General features: G+C 34.3%; 2 protein-coding genes across 2 annotated transcripts in view; both read right to left on the bottom strand.

The window, feature by feature from the left end:
- The window catches only part of LOC143918144 (katanin p60 ATPase-containing subunit A-like 2), a 145,173-nt gene that overhangs the window by 63,282 nt on the left and 55,642 nt on the right, over nt 1–26,249 (bottom strand). The window lies entirely within an intron of this gene.
- Nucleotides 1–26,249, bottom strand: part of Patronin (calmodulin-regulated spectrin-associated protein patronin) — a 32,560-nt gene that overhangs the window by 2,818 nt on the left and 3,493 nt on the right. The window contains exons 2-21 of the mRNA XM_077439856.1: nt 12,944–13,039; nt 11,304–11,519; nt 11,031–11,231; nt 10,708–10,958; nt 10,517–10,623; nt 9,602–9,745; nt 7,550–7,771; nt 7,231–7,470; nt 6,774–7,148; nt 6,534–6,704; nt 6,254–6,459; nt 5,643–5,807; nt 4,873–5,003; nt 4,679–4,802; nt 3,368–4,597; nt 3,058–3,294; nt 2,745–2,973; nt 1,668–1,766; nt 1,452–1,538; nt 876–989 (exon numbers count right to left, since the gene is read on the bottom strand). Of these exons, the coding sequence (XP_077295982.1) occupies nt 876–989; nt 1,452–1,538; nt 1,668–1,766; nt 2,745–2,973; nt 3,058–3,294; nt 3,368–4,597; nt 4,679–4,802; nt 4,873–5,003; nt 5,643–5,807; nt 6,254–6,459; nt 6,534–6,704; nt 6,774–7,148; nt 7,231–7,470; nt 7,550–7,771; nt 9,602–9,745; nt 10,517–10,623; nt 10,708–10,958; nt 11,031–11,231; nt 11,304–11,519; nt 12,944–13,039 (4,645 nt within the window). The remainder of the gene's footprint in view (nt 1–875; nt 990–1,451; nt 1,539–1,667; nt 1,767–2,744; nt 2,974–3,057; nt 3,295–3,367; nt 4,598–4,678; nt 4,803–4,872; nt 5,004–5,642; nt 5,808–6,253; nt 6,460–6,533; nt 6,705–6,773; nt 7,149–7,230; nt 7,471–7,549; nt 7,772–9,601; nt 9,746–10,516; nt 10,624–10,707; nt 10,959–11,030; nt 11,232–11,303; nt 11,520–12,943; nt 13,040–26,249) is intronic.

The raw sequence follows: 26,249 nt of genomic DNA, 5'->3' as shown, positions 1-26,249 counted from the left end.
ATCCATTGAGAGTTACCCACCCAAACTATCATACTAACGAGAGTGCCAAATATTCCGTATTTGCGATTTTCGTGTGCGCGATCGTAATGAGCGAAATAATCCGTTTACCGAAATCACCATGTTTATAAAAATAAGAAACAAAAAAATATAAATTAATATATTGTATGTACCTATAAAACTATTATATTAAATTTACCATGATTTATGTATTTAAATCTAAAATAAAACTAGTCTCATTCATCTATAGTTTAATTTCTACACTTTGATAACTTTTGTTCGTATAATAAATTATTAATCATAGCTGACATCAAATTGAAAACGAAGAATGCTAAATGTAAGCATCATAATGATTTAAGATTTACTGTAATTTAACAAAAATAAGCTATAAATAAAACTCCAATCATACTTCTCCCACCAACTTAATGAGCAAAAAATCGTTTTCGTTTCATAAATAAAAATTCATTCATTTTTCCCTTCACCCTCGCAATGTGATACTATTGAAACTAGTCATCCGATGATCTATAGTTTTTTTTTTATTGATCGACACGAACATATTGTACTTTGGCTAGGTTTGACCCAAAAGTAATAAAAACAGAAATCACAATTTGTTAATACGTATACATATAATATATAATAATATAAATAGCATAATACCCATTACCTTCACCAAATATCATGCTAATTTAATAGATAAACAATATATTTACAAATAAGTTATTAAAGAAAAGTTATGTAATAATTTTCTAAGAATTTGAAATGAAACCACCAAAAATAACGTGAAAAAAGTACGATTAAAAACTTTGCACCAAAAAATTTGAACCCAGTGAATACAGCATATATAAGCTTATTATGAACATATCCTCTGCAAATCTTACCACAAAGATTCATGAGAGAGCTAGACTTCCGTCCAGTTTTAAAGTTATTCTGGAAAGTGGAATATTTAGACCTTCCTCTAGTCTGAGATTGTGGCCCCGTCACATTTATGTTTTCTGAAAGATTCATACATTCAACACACATTTTCCCTACATACACAGTATGTATACATATATATTTTCATTAATATTAATGTGGAATATATCTTTTTTTTTAATAGTTATACATAATTCAAACGTGAAGTAACACTGTTCTATATCTCACTTGAATCCTCGAATATGTATAAATCTAACGAAGTTTTCGCTAACATCTATCTATGCATATTCCTATTTGAAAAACATCGTCGGTATGCTATAATTACATCTACGAATTACAGCAGAAAGTCCGCTTACTGACTTTTAAATTTTTAAAATTACTTCAAGATTCATGTTATAAGTCAATCCATGCAATTGGAATAAAAACTTGTGCTGTCAATATTTTATCAAAATCACCAAAATTGCCGGTTCATGCGATTAAGATTCATCTTGCAAATTTAAAAATCAAATCTCTGTTTATTGAATATGACAAAATGACTATACCTCTAGATGTTTTGTATGAACCGCGTCGTCCTAATCCACTAGCTCCACTTCCCGGCGATACGCCTCTGCTTTCATCAATTGGTGAATCTGAAATGATGCAATATTGTTGATTTCAGAAAACATTCATATAATACAAATAATACATATTTATACAATACAAAATAAACACACACACATACACACAACCATTCTCAAGAAAATATATGCAAAATGTACCTCTATATAGACCTGCTCTATCAGCCAGGCTATCCTGCGATCCTCGATAATAGTCTCTTCTCATAGTGGACATTGATGACGGAGGCTGGTTATATCCAGCTGTATTTTCAAAGCAAAGCAATAACAACACAAATAAACTACAACATAATTTTGGCATGCATAGCATTTTTAACAAAAACCATATAACAGATTTAATTTTTTAAATTTTTATCTATGAAATAACGTGCAAAAAGAAAATGTATAGAAAAAGAAATCGAAAAACAAATGTCAACTATTGTATGTATGTAATTATTAAACAATCGAAATCATATTTATAATATACATTTTAAAAAATGGTGAATAAAAATGTCTACTAAATAATTTAAGGCAATCGGTGAAGTGGCACAACTCACAGTATAAATTCTTACTTATAATACAAATAAACAAATATTACAGAATAAAAAAAGCAGCAATGATTTTTGAAAAGCTTGTATGTGAATAATAATAAAAAAAACATGTATTTCTTTGCAAAAATAAATATTCATTATCAAAACGAAAATTTAAATCAGATATGACATTATAGCTCACTTTCATTAAGAAAAAATAAATAAATGTAGCGATATATAATTTTGCATGAAGTCGAGGTTCATATTGCATTGTATTATATATGAATGTAGCTCCAAATCCAACTAATTTAAGTGGTGATACATATTAAACAATAATAACAAAATGTTGCATACTATTCAGTTTAATAAGGTTTCTTTTCACAAAACCGATTTAAGGTCATCACGATAAAAGAAAGGTTAGTGAATTTTGATGTGATGATATTACAACTACATTAAGGGAGTGAAAAAGAAATAAATAATGTCAAAAACACGATATCGATTAGGCCGGCATTGAGGATGAACTCACACTGTCGTAACAGGTTTCCTATTTTTTAAAGAAATACATCCATATATAATAATGTTCCAAAATAATTTTTGTTTACCGATAACTCTTTTTGTGAGAACCAAAAATATGAACATACATACCATGCAAGATACTAATCAAGATATAAAACAAATAGAGTTAAATTGTATATGACTATTTTAGGCATACCTGTAAGATTGGACGAAGAGCCTTGTTTTCCTCTACTAGCAGACAAAATTCCTTCTGCCATTTGAACTGCTCCACTGTCAACGTGAATTGTTTTGGGACGAGCGCGTGCATTGCCTCCGGCACCTTTCGGTCGAAGTTTTGCACCACTTCCGACATGACCATTATTACTACCGTGATGATTCGAAGGCTTCATTGAAGCCAAGATTTCAGCTTTGTCGAATACTTTCCCCTGAAAAATAAATGCTCTACATAAGCACGGCAAAAGACATTGTTTACAATAATTACAAATATGCTTTCAATATCATTTACTTACTTCTCGTTCTGCTTCTTCCTTAGCTTTTTTGAGTTTATATTGTTGTAAAATGACTTCTCGCCTCTGAGATTGATATTCTTTACGAGCTGCACGCTCATCTGCAAGAGCAGATTCTTTCTGTCGGCGTGCTTCGGCAGCAGCTTCTACCCGAGCTCTTGCTTCCTCGGCTTGTTGTCTTCTTTGTAAAGATAGCATCATAATGCGTTCCTTTTTACGTTCCATCTCTTCTGCGGTATCCTAAATAATAAATGATTCATAAGTAAATAATTCATACTCCATTTCCTCAAATTATATAAAAGTCGGAACTTACCGGATTGAGATTTGAAATATCTTTGCCGATAATAATAGCTGCAGCATTACTTTTGGCCTCTTCAGAGGGAATCGTCCTCGAACTTTGAATTTCCTTGTGAACAATAGGCTTAATACTATCGACAGAAATATGCTTTTGATTAATTGGAGGTTCTTGGTTGCTAAGTTTTACTCTATCTTGCCAATGACTTTCATCCAAGGTGTCGTGTGATTCTCTTTCCGGACTATGATTGTTTGACGGCGTTCGGTCTTTCTTAGGTGAACCGCGTTTAGCACGAAGCGGAGGTTTGGGCCGTTTAGGTTGCTCACTATCAAACGATATGTAAAAACCTTTTTCAGCAGATTGATCCACTTGATCTAAGCTGTTTCCACTTGGGCTCGATTCAAGCAACGGTTGTTGAAAAGAGTTACGGGAAAGAGACGGCCTCGTTGGTGAAGGTATTCTATAAGTTCGACTTCCAGACGTAATATTTAACCTACTGATTCCCTGCTGTAACGCCTCGTCTTCAGCATTTCCAATAAAAGAAATATTTTGAGGTTCCATATCATCTATAGAAGGAGCTTTGATGGGGACATGTACGGTGTCATTAGCAGATAATTGCTGTAGGCTAACAGCCCCTAGCTGGCGAGGTAAATCCACGAGAGACTGTTGACGCTGAGGCGTTATTACTCTATGCTGGGGACTGGCAGCCGGAGGTGTCTGTTGGTTGAACAAAGATTGAACTGCGAAGTGAGATTGTTGAGTATGAGGACTAGATAATAACATGTGGTTTTGATGCTCAGATCCGTTCTGATATTTAACATTGACATTGGGCATATTGACATTGTACGATGGATTTCCTCCCTCGTGAAGTATGAAGCCTTGAGGATTTCCCCAAGTTCTTAGTTCTTGCGGATGTCCAGGCACCATTTGTGGTGCAGACCAACCTCTTTGAAGATCTTGGTTTTGAGACTGTTGATGAGGAAGAGCGTGAGCACCTTGCCAAAGCGACTGATCTTGATTTTGGTGAGCCCAAGTTCTGCGCACTGGAGGGGATTGAACTTGTTGTTGTTGTTGTTGTTGTTGTTGGTCGTGCAAATAAAACTGTGGTGGTTCAATCAACCGATGACGATGTGGACTCGATGACATCTGCTGGCGATCGTTTGGAATATGGGGTGAAGAACCAAAAGCATTTTGTTGCAATCCAAATGATGAATTATTAATATTATGCTGTGATCCATATTGATTATTCTGTTGATAAAATACCAAAGTTAATATTGTAAAAGCATTCCATTTAATCTATGAATGACTACAAAGTGAAAACTTTCTCACCAAAGATTGTGGAATGTGAGTTTGATAAACTTGCTGCTGCATAATTTGATTGGCTTGAATTTGGTTTTGCTGACTTGCTAGACGTGCTATATCAGATTGAATATCATGTAAACTTGAATTCATTCTGAAATAAAAATGTTGGTTTTTAATAAAATTTTCATTATTGGCAATTTTTTTAATTAAATTTTACACACTTTGCGATAGACTGATGATAGTCTTCTAACGCCATTCCATCCAAATCAGGTGTACGTCTTGTTTCTACAAATGGCAAACCATCTTGATCAAGCCATTTGTTTTCTACAGATTGCACATCCGAAGAAATATCCTATAATTATGAACGAATATATTAATTAATTTTATATCATATTAAAATATAATAAACATTGAAACTTTAATGATTCGGAGTTTGAAAAAAACAATACAGAAACAAGCAAACATTCAACAGTGTGTTATTTATATTTAATAAATAAACCGACACCAATATTGTTACTCAAATATGTGCATTGATAAACATATGTATACACATTCACAGACACAAATGAAATTATGATGAATAAATTTTTACCGTGTGAAAATTTTTGAAGAAAGAGTGCAGGAAACTACTACAAAAACACATTTTCAAACACTAGATACACAAATCGGACACTTAAAAACGAAATAATTTTGATTACTGAACGAAACAAAAGCATACGGCACAATATTCATCACAAAACTGTAAAACTAACAGTACACCAATCTCACTTTCACCAAAAGTATAATTAAAGTGGAATAAATTAGATTTCATAATGTGCTTCACAATTACCATTTACTTTCTTTAATATAAAAAAAAACAACACCAAAACTTGATTTGTATTCAAATTCAAAAACAGTAAAATTAACATATGTATTAGCATTCCATAAAATGTTAAAACTCTAAAAACTGTTTTTGAGTGCATGCTCGCAATTGAAATTTTACAAGAAATACCTGTAATGTGACAGGCCTTACGGGATTAGACACGTGTGAAGGAGAAGACTGTGAAGTGTTTTCAGTAATTGTAGTTCTGGTAGGAATTCGGGCTAGAGACTTTTCTTCTCCTCCACATTCTCCACCACCAGATGACATGGGTGATTTAGCAACAATGTTTTTATTCTGAAACCATCGACCCAAACACACCAAACCATCACCACATGATTTTTTATAATAGATTCACATTAGGATGATCACTATATATTTTTACCAGATTGTAAAATTATACTTAATAGTTTATTTGAAGTTTTGATACATACGGAGACCATCCTAATATAAAAATTTTATATATTGTCTTTTCCATGTGCAATAAATGTATACATATATATATTACAATTAAAATCCAAATCAGCAGTGTGACTGGTGAACACCTGTTTCAAATTCATAACACACTCAAGTAGATATATATTATATAATCTCACATGACATTATCACTATAGAAGAAAACATTTGTATCTGCCACCCAATGGATAAAATATAATAATAATAAAATTAAAAAACCTTGCTATCCCATAAATAATAGATAAAAATGATTATGAAATTGAGTGCAAGCGGATAAAGATTATCACCTTGGTAACGGCTTGAAGAAACGCTTGCTGTCCAACCTGTTGTCTTTGTCTGTTAAGAGCTGTTTCCATTCGCCTCTTTTCATGTTCGATTCGTCTTTTCTTTTCTTCCAATTTCAAGCGAATGTTGTTTAGCTGAGCGGCCATAGCGTTTCCATTGGTTACCACTGTCGGATCTTGGTTTTCATTATTCGAACTTCCATCACAATCTAAGGTGAAGATTTTTAATTGAATATATCAATTTTCATAAAAATCAAACCCACTTAATGTGAAATTTACATACTTGAAGAGTATTTTTCATTTTGCAGCGACTGTTGTTGCCATGTTGTCGTATGTACAGGAGCACCAAAAGAAGTGATCTTTTTCTCCACCTCCATTGGAAATTGGTTTGTTTTGGGTCCTGCAACTGGAGCGTTTTCCTCTTTTCCGTGTTGCATATAAATCAATTGAATGCCTGAATAAACGCATAATTATTATTTCATATATATAAATCTGTTGTGTCAATAAAACTTAAAACAACTACCTGATTGTTCCGAAGGATTTCTGAAATTGGTTAAATCAGCAAATCCCTTGATCTTTGTGTTCAAATCATCCGTGCATTCTTTATTATTGTTGTTGTTATTTAAATGAAAATGATTTCCTTCGTCTGTTTTGGTGTGCGTATTCAGACTAATCGTATCGTTACTTAATTGTCTTCTAAGTTTAGCATATTGATTCTCCATAATTTGTTCCGCTTCTTCGGGCTTCGAAAATTGCCTTTCGATATTTCGCTGTTTATATTCTTCAATTTTTTTATTAGAATAAATCACGCCATTTTCATCATCTTTATAAAACATATCTATTGATCCTCTCGCATCTTGTAAAGAAGATCGAATAGGGAGATTTGGTTCAATTGGTCCTAAAATTTAAGAAAAATTAACCAATTTTATCAATGAAAAATTACATCCATAAGTAGATATAAAAATATAATTAATATAAACCTGCAGGAGCAGATATTTTTCTAGGTGACGATTGATGGCTTCCGACAGTAGCCAATTCCTTTTCAGGATTTTTTCCCGCAAAATTAAGTCGATCTTGAGAACCTCCAAAGTTTTCTACTGTAAGTTGTGAATCATCTGCAGCATTTATGGAACCTCTACGAGAGCGACGACCAGCATAGCTGGAACGCCGTTGATCTTCCCAATTTGAGGGACGGCCAGCAGCAATACTATCGCCAGTACCTGCAAATTATCGGTTTCGATTAATTTTATAATATTTATTATTAAATAAATTATAAAAACATGAAATAAAAGTCAATACCTTCACCCTGTCGAAATACAGAACTGAGAGTCGGTACGCCACGACCTCTATGTACCACAAAACTATCATCTTGTGGAAGAATTGAATTATGTTGGGGACTAGCACTCCGTCTTTCAGGTGTTGAGCAGGCAGAACGTTGAAGCATCCCTTGTCCCACACTCACGCCAGTCATTTGCACAGGACGACCACGTGATACGATAGAAGCAGAGGGTGAACGAGTCACTAGAAAAATTTTAATTTCAGTAAAATAACTCTACCTTTAAATTTGGTTTAATGCGTATTAAAACATAAAAAGAGAAAATTGCTGTAAATGGATGCCAATAGTAATTTAATTGGTAATGATACGATTAATATTTGATAATGATAATAGTTAAATACAATTTTTCAATATTTAGTACTTGCATTAAATACTTTTATATTCGCAATTTCATTTTTTTATGTATTTAAGGAAACGCTTATGTATGTAGTTCATTCGCCAAACAGTGAAAAATAAAATAAAATTCAACACAATACAACGGTGAAAAAAACCACAAGACATTTAAATTTAATCTAGTTAAATTCTGTTCTAATATATATTTTGAACACCTATTAACTATATGTATGTATGAAAGTATGTAGTTGCAAAAAAAAATCAAATACCCAATGATGAGTTTTGAGTTTAATTATTAAAAAATAAATAGTATGTATTTTCTAAATCTATAAAAGCGAACCTATAGAACTACTCAATATTCACCCTTCACTCGAAAGTAAAATTTCAAAAGTATTTTACAATATCTTCATGTTTATGCCTACACATGCATCAAACACATCTTTCAAATAGCTTTTGAAGTCATACTCTTCATAACGCTAAAGTCTCTTATTTCTTGGACACCAATCCAACATCAACAATATTGAACAATAATAATTCTGATATTTACAAATTTTAAAACTGATACAAATCGTGCTATTTTAATTGAATTTAAAAAAATTTCTTATTCATAAAATATAATTGTAACACATGCCTTTTTAAAATCAAATTAAAAATGTGTTCTACATATACCTATATTAGATAAAAGCTGTAACTGAAAACAATTTTTTTTAAATCACTATGTAACGTATGTTTTTAAATTTTGTACTCAATTATAATACGCGTTTATTTTCATATATATATATATATACATATCATAATACAAAAAAGTAAATATCGGCAAAACTTTTACATGTATTTAAAATTGGTGTCTTAATTCAATTGCAATTTAAAAAATATATATAAACAAAACATGCAGTATTTAAATATAAATTTATTTCATTACTAATTAATAAAGGTTGTGGCTATTTGCAGGTACTATATCTGCGAATAAAAGGCTATTTGCAGGTACTATATCTGCGACAGGGGCAAAGCCTTCTGCGCATGCGTGTGAACTTAAAATCCGATTATAATTTCTTACATTTAATGTATGCTAGACTTGTTTAATCAATCGTTCATTATACATGAGGCAAATAAATTTCGCAAATTATTATAATAGATTTATATCATTTAGCTAGTTAGCGGCTTGTACTTGTATGTAGGTATTAGCGTTGTATATGATGATAATTTTCTAGCAATTAATAATATTAACTAATTTGGATTATATTTTTTACTCTACGTCACTTTACGAGTTCGAACTAAATTTTAAGAGGTTTAAAACAAAATTTTGACAGTTCACGCGCATGCGCAGAAGGTTTTGCGCCTGTCACAGATATAGTACCTGCAAATAGCCAATAATTTGCAGATATAGTACCTGCAAATAGCCACAACCATTAATAAAAGAACATATTAATGATTGAAAATAAAATACACTCAAATAGTCGTGCCATGGAAAATTTCAAATAAAAAATGAACTTTTATCAATATGTATGTATATGCAATAAAATTGAAAGAAAAAAAAAACGTAAAATGGGGTTTGCGTGTATGTAAATACATATGTATGTATATTGCAAACATGCGTGAAATATATGTAAAAAAAAAAGGTGAATCGAAAGTATGATTTATAAAAGCAAGTGCAAGAAAAGAATAGAATAGGAGAATTTCACCTGTGAAAGGTTGTAGATGTGGTGGCGGCGTGTGCAGACCACTGCGGAGGTCAGGGATGGGTACGGGAGCAGCAGGCGGCAGACAACGCTTGTGAATTACACCGTGAACATTGCTCTGCTCTGCTCCCACACCCACACCCACACCTATGACCACAATACATGCAACCCCCAACCAAATATTAGTCAATTTTATCTTTTTTTACAACTATCCGATTATTAATACTAATATTATACATATTATATTATACCTATACATTGAATAGATTATAAATGTGTATTTGTGTATGTGTTCTATGTACGTTATATAAATTAAAATTAAGCTTTATATTAATAATTGTATTAATAGCAAGATAAATAACAGAGAAAAATTTATATATAAAAATCCCATTACCATTAAGAAACAAATTATAAAAACAAGTCTACAAGTTATTTATATTATTCTCGAAAACATTTCTTTGAGAAAGCTATAAAAGAATAACGTGTTAAATTCCCATTGCCGAATTTGTATAATATTAATGTAAGTGTATTTGTGCATATGCATATAAAAGCATAAAAAAATATAATATTTTTTACAATCATAATATTATAAGCAGCCGTGCAAAGAAACCCTCAGAGAAAGATTTTACTTTATACAATTCAAAATATAATATACTTGAATTTAGATACAATATATTTTAGGATGGTATCCAAGAAGAATTGGGAGACTTTAAACCTTATATGGGAATTTACTTACAAACACATCATGTACCGCTAAAAACATTGCGTTTCTGGATTGAACTAAGTAATGGAAAGAAAAATTAGACCGTATATATTTCGTATCAATCCTCTGTCCCTCACACGTAATTTGGTAAATGTTTTTAAAAAAAAATTGGTTAAAAAATAGTACAACTATCCTACTCATTAAAAAAAAAATACCCGTATTATCTCCTTGAGATCCCGGAAATCGTACACATTTGGCTGGATGTATCTCCAACATGTTGAAAAGATCAGCCAGCATCACTAATAAATTTTGGTGCATTGATCTAAAATAAATAATAATATAATAAATTAAATTGAACCTAACTTGATTTCGGTGAGAAAAACAAAAAAATATTCCAAAATTTTACCCTCTCATGTATGTTATATCTTCGGGCGTCATGTGGAAGACATTATACGGCAGTTGTTTCTTAGAAAAATTATAAACGAGCGTTAAATTATGTATTGAATCGTGAACCGATGCCAATCGTGGAATTCGAATTTGAGAAATTGGTAAAACATCGGGACAATAAAGACTAATCAGTGCTGCCAAAGCCACGCCATCGCAAAGGTCTCTAAGGTTTTCCATTGATGGTATTCTAGGTATCATGTCTTCTGACTCCTAAAAAATAAAAACTTCAGCATTTAAGTCGGAATTTTTATATCATAAAAAAACATAAGAGAAAAAACAAACCTGCTGTTTCTGATGAAGCACATCACATGCTGATGAAATCCAAGCTAAAAGTGAAGTCTCATGAGAAACTATACTTCCAGTCGTTATAAAGCCTGGTTGCTGGCCACCCCATCTTCGAATGGCAGCACTCACTCTCTCGCGAGTACCAACTTCTCTTCCATATAAAAACATTAAACCTTCTACTACAGCCATATGAGCACTCTGAAAATTAAACGTTGTCTGTTATTATCAAAAAAAAATTAATATAATCGTATAATTTAAAGAGAATAATACCATTTTTAGAGGATTGGTTTGTATCAAAACCGTTTCAGTCAGCGTGCAATCCGGAGGATCGGCAATTTGAATACCTTTACGTACTAATGTTTGTAAAATGTTCCAATGATTTAAATTATGATAATTGGGATCAGAGTACATATTGGAAAGCGCCATACAATAAAGTTCTGCATTTGCAAGTGTGCCAATAATTGGCGGCTTGAGATGTTCTTGATCCTGAAATGAAAAAAAATCGTTTTATTTTATTAGTGTTTTTTTGTCTATACTTATGTATTTTTTTATACATGTATATACCAGGAAGGCCTAAAAGGTAAACCACAATGCGCCTTCCTGGCCAATTATAAACATATGTAGATAAACAATATAAAGAGTTATTTTACAGAGCATCATAGTGACATCTATGGATAAATTTGATAAACATTTTATAAATCAGCAAATTCGAAATACTGAAAACTCGAATTTTGCGAGGTATATGTAGGATAAGGTTGCCAATTTGTTGGAACTGTTTCAATGAAATCGGATAAATTGAGAAACTATGATCGACATTGAGTCACATATGCCCACATAGCCAAGGTGGTTCGGTAATTATTTCGCAAAAAGCGATCTCGCGTACATCACTAAAATCTCGATCATGGAACATCTGACACCCAAAAACTCCATCAATCGAAAGCGAAATATTGTACTAACGAGAATCCGAGTGCCAGATATTCTGTATTCGCGATTTTTGTGGCAACGATTGTCGTGCGCGAGATCGCTTTTTGCAGAATAATCCCTTTACCATCCAAGGTATGGCCAGTACAGAGCCAGAGATTGAACCCGTGACCACTCAGTTGAAAGCATTACATGCTAACCATTGATCTATGCTGCTGGTTATAAACGACGACGCGAAAACATATAGTTTTAAATTCGCTGAAAAAAAGAGATAAAGGGCGCAGACACACGGGTATACGGGTGCGTGTTTTTTTTTTTTAAAGATAGTTTTGCAAATGTAAAAAAGGGCTAGCTCTGGAATGTTTTCGGTGATATTGTATGTCATTGACATAGATTTATATATATATATATATATATATATATATATATATATATATATACGTACGTACGTACGCACGCACGCACGCACGCACGCACGCACGCACGCACGCACGCACGCACGCACGCACGCACGCACGCACGCACGCACGCACGCACACACACACACACACACACACACACACACACACACACACACACACACACACACACACACACACACACACACACACACACACACACACACACACACACACACACACACACACACACACACACACACACACACACACACACACACACACACACACACACACACACACACACACACACACACACACACACACACACACACACACACACACACACACACACATATATGCATGCACCCTTTTTTTATCTTTCGACTTAAGATCTTTTGATTTTCGATATTTGCCTTCCGATATTTGCTTTTTCGGGCTTTTCACTTTCGGCCCCGTGAGGTAGACCCATATTATATATATATATATATATATATATATATATATATATATATATATATATATATATATATATATATATATATATATATGATGATTTTTGATCTATTTATTTTAAATAAGAATACATACCTCATGATCTCGGTAGAAAGGCTCGCAAAGATTATCTGGTACTCTATTATTGAACGCCTTCGACAGCAGCCATTTTATCGACGCTCGCTGCTTTGCCTGCGGAATATAAAACAGAAAACGGAATTGAGATAGCAAAATCTTAAACGCATATAAATATGAATTTGAATGCACAGCAGTCGAGTGTGAAACGTATGAAGAGTGTAATATAATCTAATGAGGAGTAGTAGCCATGTGGAAAACACAACAAATCAGATCGGAACCGCGTCGCGGTCTACACACGCGAAATCTCCAACCAATCACGAACCATCTTCAACTTCATTCGACCCCTGCCTCTCTAGACGCGTCCAGACGACACACCCGACTCCTTTCTTCTCCGACTCCTCAAAAAAACGAACAATCACAAGGGAAGCGGAAACGACGACGGGGGGAGGGGGGGGGACACACACGTTCACTAAAAATAGTGTTTCACTCATTCATTCACTCAGATTTTAATGACGCTCAAAAGCAAATCTACAAACGTTCAGATTGTATAATATGATCCACATATAAAATATTGATCGAGGGCTGAAAATAAGTCGAATTTGTAGCATGCCGTTCCAGTTACGGGGGAATAGTTATTTTCGCGAGTGCACGAATATTGACATTCGTCGGAGGCAAGACGAGGATTCTCAACATTTTTTTTTTGCATATGGAGGTTAGAGAGGTGTTGAAGGGCGGCGGGGTCTGGTGATGTCACCATGGCCGGTCGCAGCCGCCGCCCACCGCCCCACCGCCCACCCGGCAGCCAGGTGAGTCGCCCACCTCACCGCACTGTCAATCTATTAAAACACCTCACTGTGGACAAACAAACGAAGGTGAAAGGTGGAGATGAAATCCAACGAAAGTGACGTGCCCATGGAATGCTACTCTCAAAACCAAAAACGACAGGACTGCACTGCACGTCTTCGTCGCATTTCTCCCTGTGCAATCATCTGAATGGGGCCATTCCGACAAAGAGGACTACTGCACGCTTTTATATCACGTACGGCCTTCACCGTGCATATGTACGCAAAGGCCGTACAGCCAAAGTGTTCACTCCAGTTCATTCATGAAAATACTACTTAGTTCATACACGAACTATCGGTGCTAACAGTCAAAAGGGATTTGGTGCAAACGATCGAAAAGCGCCAGACCGATTGAACCACAGCTTGACTGGATGGCTGCTTTAAATGCAATTCTCGACTTCACGAATCAAAAATTGCACATCAGATGACGAGTAACCTTTCGATGTGCACAGATGCAATTATTAAAATGGTAATTATTAAAATTGAGTTGGATCTTTCTGGCGAGTTTTTAATAATTTAATAAGGAAAAATTCGGAACTAAAGTATCAGAAGCACAGAACGTATACAGGGTAGGTATGTCGGGACTTCGGGTAGATTTCGCTTAGTGTAAGTGCGAGCAGTGCGCACGCATAAGGTACACGTGTCGTTAATCTGTGGTTCAGTCTGTCTGGCGCTTTTCGATCGTTTGCACCGCATCGGTCAAAAGCTATCTAGAAAGTGTCGCGTAAAACTTTTAAACTATCAAAACGCACAGTATTTAAAAGGGGAATCCTATAGGAACCGCATTAAAACATTACTATAATTCTCGTTTCCAACAACACACTTTAACCCTTAAAGTGCTGACGTCTTTTCTGTTGAAAGCACGCTGAAAATTTCGCCAAAATTTCCAACTAGAATTATTTAAAATCCAATAGAAAGCAGGTATACAAATTGTAGCTAATCCAAACAAACCCTAGATAACTACCGCCGAGGATTTTGAGTTTTGTAAAAGTATATTTAGACCAGAGCATCGTAGCCTTTGGATATTTGCGGCACACATTGTTTACGATTCGTAGAGTTTGTCAGCTACGTACATACATATGTACTTCATCGGCAGTCGATAGTTATTCCGTATATGCGTAGGGACAAAACACTAACTAACATCGGTTTTCTCCCTCACACGCGATCTCACTCGCACGCATTAGGCCGAAGTGCTGTTCGGAGAACACATACTACCGCGGTGCACAGGTTACGATGCTCTGGTATAGACTCACTAATATATCTTGCAACGATATAAAATAAAAAATATATTAATTGATGAATTTATTTTTCCAAAACTAGTTTCATCTTCTTCATTGTTGTTAAAATCTAATAATCACAATCTAAAATACTTACGGATTTCCATCGGGAAATTCTGCTATGGTTATAAATAGAGGTAGAACCGGAAGCGCGCCGTCTATTGTTCCAGTATTGTAAATGATTTGTAAAAAAGGTTTAACAATGCAAACCTTTAACAATGCATTTACAACATGTGAACAATGAACAGCGCGCTCTGTGTCCGCTCTTTAGTTATAAATTCAGAAATTCCGGTGTAAACCAGTCTTTATATATGTTGACAAATGAATGATACGGATTACACGACCCATGTTCAATGCATTTTTACTAACCTCTCCTTACTTTCATTACTTTATCTATGTACGTAGTAACAATAGATGAAATTTTGTGATCATGCGAAAATTCGAACTCGAGATTTTGACTGATTCCTACTCAGAATCGATCACTGATCACGTTTTCATGATCTAGAAAAAAAATGTGGTTCAAAATCTCGAGTTCGAATTTTCGCATGATCACAAAACTTCATCTATTGTTACTACGTACATAGATAACGTAAAACCCGAAATAGTGACATCTGTATCTTCACACACTATTAATAAAAACGTAGTACTCTGTATCCCACCTTCCGCGATGAGCCAATATCAAACGAAGTACTATTTATCTCACATTTCTTGTTAAGCCCATACGAAACGTAGTACTACGTTATCCGTCGAACAGTACCAGTCGCAAAAAAACGTAGTATTACGTGAACCGCTTAAAGTGTGTTTAAAAAGATTGCAACCCAGAGTAAGCATACATACAAGAGGATGGGACAAACGATTGAGAATATTTTAACTTATGCTTAATAGTTTGTGTCAATTTGCTTTTTATATACACTAAAACAGGTCAAATTGGTTCGTGTATGAACAAACTAGTATATTCATGAACGAACAAAATTTACACTTGGACTGTAACATATACAATGTATTTTTATCAGTATATATACATATTTTTTTGTCTCTCCTCTTTGTTATATTTTCGACCATTGCGGCTCATTAGGGATTCCTGTAATGACACAATGGGCCTCACTTAAATAAATAAATAAACGGCGATGAAAATTCCTGTGACGATTGGATAATTAAAAGGAATTTTTGTAGTAAATTCTTCAGTTTGAAGTTGTGTTCCTCTATTTAACTTTTTTGCGCACTGTTTGATATACTCGTACGTAAGTTGTCTTCACCATACAAAAGTAAGTAGACTGCTTCAGCACGTTTTCATTATTTCCTATTCTGGGCTGCTCACTTTTTTTTTACTTATATATTCTTTTGGATATAATTAGAGCAGGCGTATCAAAATGGCGTTAAAATGAATATTTTTTTTAAATACAAATGATAATTTTAAGGATAACTAGTATTGACTGAAGAATTTCTTGTGCTGTGTTTGTATGTCATGAAATGCGGTAAAAATGTTGCTACCGTAAACATATGTATAAATGTAGAATTTACTTATACATATATGGCGTGTTATTCTCAAGACATTACTAACAAACTAACCAGTAGATTCTATGACAGAATCACTAATAACCATACTAACACACTTGTGAAGAGTCTCAGTGACTACAGTGATTACCCTTCAGGTATAAACACAGATTACCTAAACACAATCTGCTCTAGATCGTCGACTTTAAAGAGTTTTTAATTAATATTATGTATTAGATGTATTATGAGCATTTATAAGAATTGTTAATAGGTTTTTGAGCTCGTTTTCCTATTATGCTGTACATTACCATTAGAATAATATAATACTATGATTACTAACCAAATTAAATTAAATTGTAAAATAGAAAATGATCAGTAGATCAGTAGCTATTAAAATAGATATAAGATTTATTGTGAATGTAATTTCGTAATAATTAAAATCATTTAAAAAATAAAATCAATTCTCAATGCAAAAATATATTAAATTAATTATTATGAACTTAAATGGTCTAGTTTTCAAAGGAGTAATATCATTCTCAACAAATGTATTCTGGGTTAGTACATTGTGGTCTGCACTAGAGTATATTTCTCCCTTGTTGGTAATAGTCCTACGTAGTAGACTTTTATTCCGTCATGGAAAGTATGTAATAAAAATAACATTATTTCAGCGTGTGCACTTTTGGGAGTCTTTCAATATAATAAATTTGAATCATGAAATATCCAGGAAATCGTTCAATTTCAAACAGCCGTGTCTTGCATCCGTAAACAATCTGGCGTTACACCGCAGTTTTATGAATTAGCACCGGCATCTCAACATGTCATATGTAAGTAAAATTTCAAACGAAGCATCGTTTGAAAGCTTTATTATTTAAAGCCGCAATGCGCCGCGTACAGATAACCGAAACGTTCATGTCAAAGGTCAAACTCCCAAAGCCAAATCCATAAAGAAATTTCCCTAGACAGGTAGATCGATTAAACACTACTTGATTGTTCGTGGTAACCGATAATAATGCGAGACGAATCGAAAAAGATGCCGACTTATATTTCGAAAATATAGCACGGCGACCTACAAATGTAATAAAAAGCGAAGAAAAAAAAAATCGCTAGATTTATCTACAAATAGGTATGTAAAGAGGCGTCGAGAGAGAAAGCCGACAACCGGTTCCCCACAACTTGTCCGCTTATCAAATAAAGTAAAAAGCACCTTCAATATGTGTGTATACGTATACATCACTTTTTAATTCAAAACCTCAAAACCTTTAATACTTAGATAAACATAAACGGGCGCAACTCTGTAAAAAAGATCTAATCCACTACAGCGATAACTTAAACGAAAAGTTTTGTAAGCTCGTTTTTGTATTGTACCACTAAAAATTGTAGCGACCAAAATAATAATGCGGGTTGGATACTTTTTGCAGAACTATACATACATACATGTACGTACGAATGGGGACGCGACAATTGGTGCAAGTCCAAAATGTTCAACGACAAAATGTACCCGAAAATTAGTGCACTGACAAAATGTACCCGCGACAAAATGTACCCGCGACAAAATGTAAACGGAAAAAATGTTCAAGCGACAAAATGTTCAAAAATCCTAAATTATCCTATTTTAATGGCAAAAGTAACTTTTTATTGTATTATATTTATCGATGTATATGGTACTTTTTATCGTATAGATCGCGGATGTTATTCAATGACATCTGCAATACGATTAAAAAGTTTTTTTTTTCAATTTAAATACGTAAATATTGGATACGGTTGAGAACCCCTGTCATTTATACTAATTTAATAACGCCCGCGATGTGTACGATAAAAAGTAAATTATTCATTTGAAATAAAGTAAATTTTGGAGACGGTTGAGAAGCCCTGCCATGTAAACTAATGCAATATAATCTGCAGTTCATATGCTTAGAAAGTTTTTTTTTTTCAATTTAAATACGTAAATATTGGATACGGTTGAACATTTTGAACATTTTTGAACATTTTGTCGCTTGAACATTTTTTCCGTTTACATTTTGTCGCGGGTACATTTTGTCGCGGGTACATTTTGTCAGTGTACTAATTTTCGGGTACATTTTGTCGTTGAACATTTTGGACTTGCACCAATTGTCGTGTAACCACGTACGAATAGTCTCCCACATAAAAAAAGTCTGCAATCTGTGCTTTTAGCCCTTATCCGAAATTTAAGAAAATCAACCAAACAAATATAAATATTTATTTAAAAAATGATAATCCTTCTTTTCAAATAGAGTGGTTGAAGTTTGAAATAGTCTATCTAATGAATTCGTAACTTCTAGAAACCTTTTTAAAAATAAACTTCATGATTTCCTTAAAATAAATGGGTTTTTGTAGTTCATTTTGTAAAGTTTATTTTTTGTATCTTTTCTTGTTCGTGTTATTTTTGTCTATTTTGAGAGGCTTATATTTTCTTTTCGGTTTTGTGTTTTTGATTTTGTATACACAGATATACAAATACAAATATATATACAAACCAGCTTAATTTCAATTTATTCACAAAGCACAGAGTTAATTATAAGATTTTTTAATTCTTCTTATTAATAAGGATCTCCATCGTTTGTCCCATCCTATCCTATATATACCTTACCTTATATAGTTTACCTCGGTTTGCAATATTTTTCGTATTAGCGGAAACGGGAAGTATAGCAACGTAGTTTCCACAGAATTTCTCTTTTAAATACGTCACAAAGGTTTTGACAGCTGAAAGTTTTTGGCAACTAAACACCTGGTGATTCTATTCGTAGAAAGTTTTTACTCTTAGCACCTAAACTAATCGTGTATGAACAAACTAGTATGTTTATGAACGAACCGGAGTGAACACTTGGACTGTTACATGTACATAATACAATAAACTGTCCAAAAACACTGTTCATGCATATATACAAATGCCTCATTTCAATTGAGTTGACAGCAGTAAGAAAAACTTGCAATCCCTATTGGTCAGCTAAGATGTTTTGACCAATATGAATCACCCATTCAGGGAGACTCATAACAAAGCTCATCGACCAATAGTAATTGAGATAGTTCGCCTACTCACAAATTAATTTATTAAAAGGGGGTATAAGCAAACCGTTTTTCACCAATGACGACACTCACAAAGGTTGTGAATCGCTGTCTTATATGAAAACACGACAATGTCGACTCTCAAACCAAAACAATTTGTACACCCACTCCACCATTTATGACGAATATTTTTCAACCAAGCCGGCTGCGTCTGGGAAAATTGCATAGCACAGTTAAAAAAAAAGTGAACGAACACTTTCCCACAAACTCGTCCGAGAAACTGAACACGTTTTAATTAAATTTCGAGTGCCATCTCAGTTAAAGATATGTACATACTCGTAGAGAAAAAAAAGCGTAATAGAAAATTAGCGAGTGACTTAGAGGCAAGGTTATACACACCCACCCATCTCGACCCATATAAGCACCTCCTCCGCCAACAATTGACAACAACCTAAACATTCTTCGCATTATGCCATTACAAATCTAGCACAGACTCATTAAAATAATCACACGAGCGACTTGACTTTTATACCCCTGAAAGTGCGATACAATCTCAGTCTGCTACACCGACGAGTATTGAACGCTGATATAAATAAAAAAACACAAAAAAAAACAGGACGCACCCTGAAATAACACGCCCCTTATTTGTGCAAAATTGCCGACTAACGCAATTCACTTAAAATAATTACACGGGAAATTTCTAGTTACTCAAACTATAAATCTAAAATATTTTCGAGCTAGAATGAAGCGGGTGTGTGCAGTCAGTCGCGCGTCTTCATCTCGCATGCGATCACATTTTCGAAATGAAAATAAATGCATTTACGTATTTTACTTTAATATCTCGGTGAAATTTATCCATAGATAATATTCAAAACTGAACGCAACGAAAGACGCACACAAGTAAAATATAATAAAAAATGCACGATATGCGCTTCTACAAACAATTCATATCAAAGTAATAAAAGGTGGGCTCCTTTGTGTACCACTTCGTGATGGCGAAACTATTATACAATAAAATTACACCACATACGTAAGTGTCGCTTGTAATTTTTAAATGTACGATACAGTGTTACTCAAATGTTATATACTCTTCATAGAAAAAAACTTGATTGATTATAAATGAGTTGTCATCGAAAACGTCGCATAAATCTGATTGTCTTTCAACTTCAATGATTAGTATTTCGATGTCCATATTCATCGTTAGTCACACCTACTGTGTGACTAGTCACTAATATATAAAAACCGAGCTTTTTTGTAAGTCGCATTCAGATTCAACAGTCGCATCAAAAAAGATAAACATTTCAAGGTAACAGCCCGGCACAACATTGCACGGAAAAGACTACTTCTATTCATACTACACAGCAGCGAAAGTTCCGACGAAATTTGGCCGAGTGCAAGACAAAATCGGCTTACATACCTATACATTACAGGGCTCGACGTCAAGGCGCAATATTGCTTGCGTCGTATATACCACAGTGGCCAAGAAAACCGATTTTGCTTGATACGCCAGGTTGACATGTACTGCTGTATAATATGAATAGGTTTTGTCGGTTATTGCTGTTAAATCTACGCCACGTACGCATTACGGAACGTACGAATGTGTAAGTATAGAATATACCAAAGAATACTTTTAGTACTGCTGTTTACGTGCGGCTGCCGGTCTATGCTTTGCCAGTATGAATATACATCTAACAACGACAGCAGGATACACTCATCACAGACGCTAGCACGTCTGATCTATCCTATGGCAACCAGACCTTTGTTGATCCTTGTATTGACATATGTTTGACAGTGATCGATAACGGTGATTCCCATATTTGAAGAAATGAAGGAGAAACTCGTCGAAAATAAAATCCCTACGGCGTGAGACATATTTTTCACCACAGGAGGCCAAGAACGTGCCCATGTCGTACGATTCAGTTCGCGACTTAAGACGTTACTAATGACGTGCTTCGAGAAAATGCGCCACAGTTATAAATTTTATCTAAGTAATCACATTTTCCTAGTAAAAATCACATAATGTAATACACCAGCGCTCAGCAGAACTAAGTCTGAGAAACACTAGTGTATTTTTTCATTTTAAAGCGAAACTTACGAAAGAGACCTTCAAAGAAGGACATTGCAATAAAATGTCGAAAAATGTTACGTATGTAAACAAATACCACATGCTCGTGACATCCTGTATAAATACATAGAGATTATTTCGAAAAACGTAATATGGTATAAAATTAACCTGCCGGAAAGAAGAAAGCGTTCCGTTTTGTCTCTATTTCTATCCAGTTTCAAATTATCCCCAGGATGAATCCCATGTAAAATTCGACAAACTTACTCGAGCAATAAAAATAGAATGGGTTCTAGTTTCAAAAGGGTTTTTCTTTATTTCATTATATTATACTTACATTTGAATAAAATCCTTACCTAATATTAAATGTAAAACGGCTACACAAGCAATATGCAAAATTCCAGAGTACCCAAATTCATATATGGCCATCTTACAAAACACATGCAGTATATTATATCTCGATAGATACACAACTCCACCCACTAGGATACTATTTTTTGCGATCGTAAAATTTCAAATATGTACATGCGTACGTACTTTAAAAGGTATGTAAGCTTAAGTAAACGATTATAAATACCCCTCAGTATCTGGAAATCGAGCAAACGAACTTTTTAATTATGCATTTAAAGCTTTAACGCATTAAAATCTCCATACAAATCGACATAATTAAACATTAGCTAATATAATAAATGCCATCGGTTTCCAGATGAGAATTCGACGCCTACAAAAAAAAAAAAAACAGTCATGCACAAATGTGGTCAAATATCTTCCGAGATAAAAACAGACGATTGTGTACGTACCGTTGACTAGGTAGGTACATCGAGATCAGTTATTCTCGATGTAAAAAAAGAATGTAATATCGACGAAATCGAGTTGTAACAATTACGAATTAATTAACCATAGGTACCGTACGAAATCGCGAAACTTCTTCTATGTTACGATATACCATCGAACGGTCTACATTTTTAATCATCTGTAACGAAAATATAATACAACAACAATTGCAGTACTCATAATCGCATCCGTAACAGAATCTTTGTATATATATATATATAAATATATATATATATATATATATATATATATATATATATATATATATATATATATATATATATATATATATATATATATATATATATATATATATATATATATCTACCCAATAAGTTTAAATCGTGGTAGACTCCATTTACGGTAGATTCATGTTCTGACGAAAAGCTTGTCACATCGTGCCAAATCGCGTGCAAGATCACAACAGTGCGCATCTAAAGAATTCACGAGATCTTTCCATACAAAAAATCTTAAGCTTCACAATAAACGTACCCTTTGACTTACAACAGCATTAGGCTGAATAATTCCGTATTCTGCCGACTAGTGAAGAATTCAAATGCCAGAAAATCGGACAGGTTACACTTCTTGGCCGTTACGTTACAGACTCGTCTAGAGACTATCAAAATACAGTAAAAACAAACTAGCTCATAGATGTCAATACATTACATATAAATATAAAGTCTACATAAAAAAACTCTTCAGTTTTATCTCAGTTATCAATGGAGGTGTACCTACATATGTATGTGACCGTAAAAAAGTCGACGGTGAAAAAGTCGAAAATGATCGTTTACCATGCATACATATGAAAAACGGTTAGTATATATCAGTGGCGTGCGGTAAAACTCTCTCTCCCCCCGTCGTATATCCTCACTTAATTTGCGCGAGCAGGATACAACAGGAACAAGAGGAACAGGCTTTTCCTCTCGTATCCTGCGCGCGCACATTAAACAAGGCTGTAAGACAAAAAAAGCATTTACACAATTGAACACTACGCAGCACCCTCTGCGTCCGGCCTTTAATCATAACGCACGCGTAACGAAAGCATCCGATTTGCATTGGGGCGAAAACACACTGAGTGGTACGTGTTTTTTTTTTTTTAGATATGTACTTTTAAACATGCGAAGAAAACGTAGCACTAGTTTATCCTTGTATTTATCCTTGCTTGACAGTGATTGTTGACAGTGACAGTTGATAGCGGCGAATCCCATATTTGAAGAAACGTGCGACATCCCAAACATATGCATTCTGCACGTACATACAACTACACCCGAATTCAGTTTGGGGAACACCCACTGTTTACAAGCCAAGGGCGTGACGTCCCATACCACTCAGTGTGTTTTCGCCCTCAAAAACACAATTATTCGCACTCATGACCGGAAAGCTGACAATCCATCGTCCAGCAGATTGCTAGATTGCCGATAAATCGGCTTGAGGACAGATTTCCGAGCAAGTAATCTCCCAACTGTCCAGGTAATAAGAAGGCAAACATAGAAGAGCCTTGTAAAAATGCAATCGGTCACATGATTCAAGGAAAAACTTAACCCATAGACATACGTAGACATAGACGTATATTGTGAAAAATGTGAAGCATTTTTGTCAATATGATCCCAATATTGCATTTGTTCGACAAGCATATCAGCAACGAAGCGGAGCGACCAGTAGCTTGGTAAATCGCTCGTAGGGTTGCCTGCTACGATTATTATCGTAGCAAGAAATTTACCGAGCGATAAATTGCCTCGTTTGTGGTCTCCTTAATACGTTTCAGAGAAAGTACAAAAATTACCTATATGTATTTGTGATACAGGGAGAGGTTTAGCAGTGGTCGTCAACAGTTTCGATCGGCGAATGTGGGTCGAGATACACCCAACATTACACACGCCACGCACGCTATTGATTGCAACCTAATTATGCCCAAAAAAAACATACACATGCTATTTCACTAAAACTATTCTCCACCATGCAGAGTAAACACATCACCTTTAATTTTAAAATATTTATTTAATTTTATTGTGAAGGGTCAGTATTTCAAGATCGAAATTCATTTTTTATGACAGCGGTTCACAAAAACGGTGGCTAGATATTATACGGTGACCAATTTGATATACCCTTGACTCTGAAGCCGAGCTGATCGGGATTGCGTCATTCAACCCGACCAAGTGGCTCGACTGCTTGTAAAGATCATTCGAATTGGTACGAGTAGGGCTCACTCTGAGTGTCATCGAATTAGGACGACTGCTTGCAGTTTGCAATGCATGTATATGTACCTATATAGATTTTTTTGTTATTATTTATAACTTCATTGGTCATTAACTTGTCATTGGCCCATTTTTACATACCTCTTATTCGATGATGACACTTCTTATAAACATCGCGTCCAATCAATTTACGCATTACCCCACCCTCCCTCCCCCAATTCAAAATTCGAACCAATAACGTTTGACATCGTTTTCTCCACATTCTCTTAAATATACATACAAGAAACTTAAATGCCTTTAAAAACAATTTTCATTTTACTTTATATAAATCAGAATTACAATGCTTTGGATAGAAAGCACATGTGAGCCGTTATAATTGAAAGTAGCGTAAGTCCACTTTTTTATTTCGAGAAATATCTCGCAAAACATAAAATATAATGTTTTGCGTTTAAGAATATTTAAAAAAAATACCGGTGGCCTGTAATACGTTTATTCTGCTTTTCCAAGATTCTGCACATATCGAATTAAAATAAATGATGACAATTTGTGAATTAAGTGAAACAGAAATAGTGTTTTTGGAACTGAATATCGGACTTCCGCCACTTTCAAATATAACGACTCATATTAGCATTTGAGGGCTTTTGATGGGAAAAAGTAAGAATGTATGTAAATAATATTTTCATCTGTGGCGCATCTTTCACAATAAAAGTTACGATTTTTGTTATAATTTTTAAACAGTTTTCAGCCTAATAACCAAAGATCTCCATTCGATGGATGATTTTCGCGCAAAAATGGCTCACTATTGTCAATTTCCATGATTTTTTGCTCTCTTGCCTTGAACACTAATGGAGCGGTCTATTTTTATTTGAAAAGCATCCATCAACCCCATAAGACTACTCATAGCTTAACGTCGGATAATCGTCGGGGCAGTTGCAAATAACAATAGACCTTTCCAAAAACGTTCAAAGCAATAGAGCAAAAAAGCTTATGAAAAATGCCCCGATCCCTAGCCTAAGTCTACTCATGACACTATGTTAACGTCGCTGAGTAATTTTCTATTATAGTCCTATAATGGTACCAATTAAAAAAATATATTATATTCACTTGATTAGGTAGGTCAAATTCCAAGCTGTCCGAAATTTATGAGCTGATTTTGAACCACTTCCACTCTTTCGATCGCTTTAGTATCTTACCAACATACCTTTATCGATCTTTCGATCGCTTTAGTATTAACCGGGTTAGCCCTCATTAAAGTAAACAAATCTCTTCGACACGAAGCTAGTGAAATTTAATCATAAGCAAAATCATTAAGAATCATCTGTCAGATCGACATGATGACAGTTTGCTTTCCAAACGCGCCTTTCTACCGCCCCAGTACAACTCACAGGTTAAACAGTTGAAGAGTTATAACATATAACAGTTACTCTATCTCATATAAACTCTGTATTAAAAGTTGTCGTACTTTCTCACATTCATTTTTAATTCCATAATAGATTATTTAAGAGCAAAGTCAGTAGGAAAAATTAGATTATTATAATGCACATGATGAGTTTTGCGGTGCTTATTAATTGCCAATTATTGTAATATATTTTTAGA

This window comes from Arctopsyche grandis, chromosome 10 (assembly GCF_051622035.1).
Source record: "Arctopsyche grandis isolate Sample6627 chromosome 10, ASM5162203v2, whole genome shotgun sequence".
NCBI lineage: Eukaryota > Metazoa > Arthropoda > Insecta > Trichoptera > Hydropsychidae > Arctopsyche > Arctopsyche grandis.
Note: the sequence above shows the minus strand (reverse complement) of the source record. Positions and strands in the feature narration are given on the sequence as shown.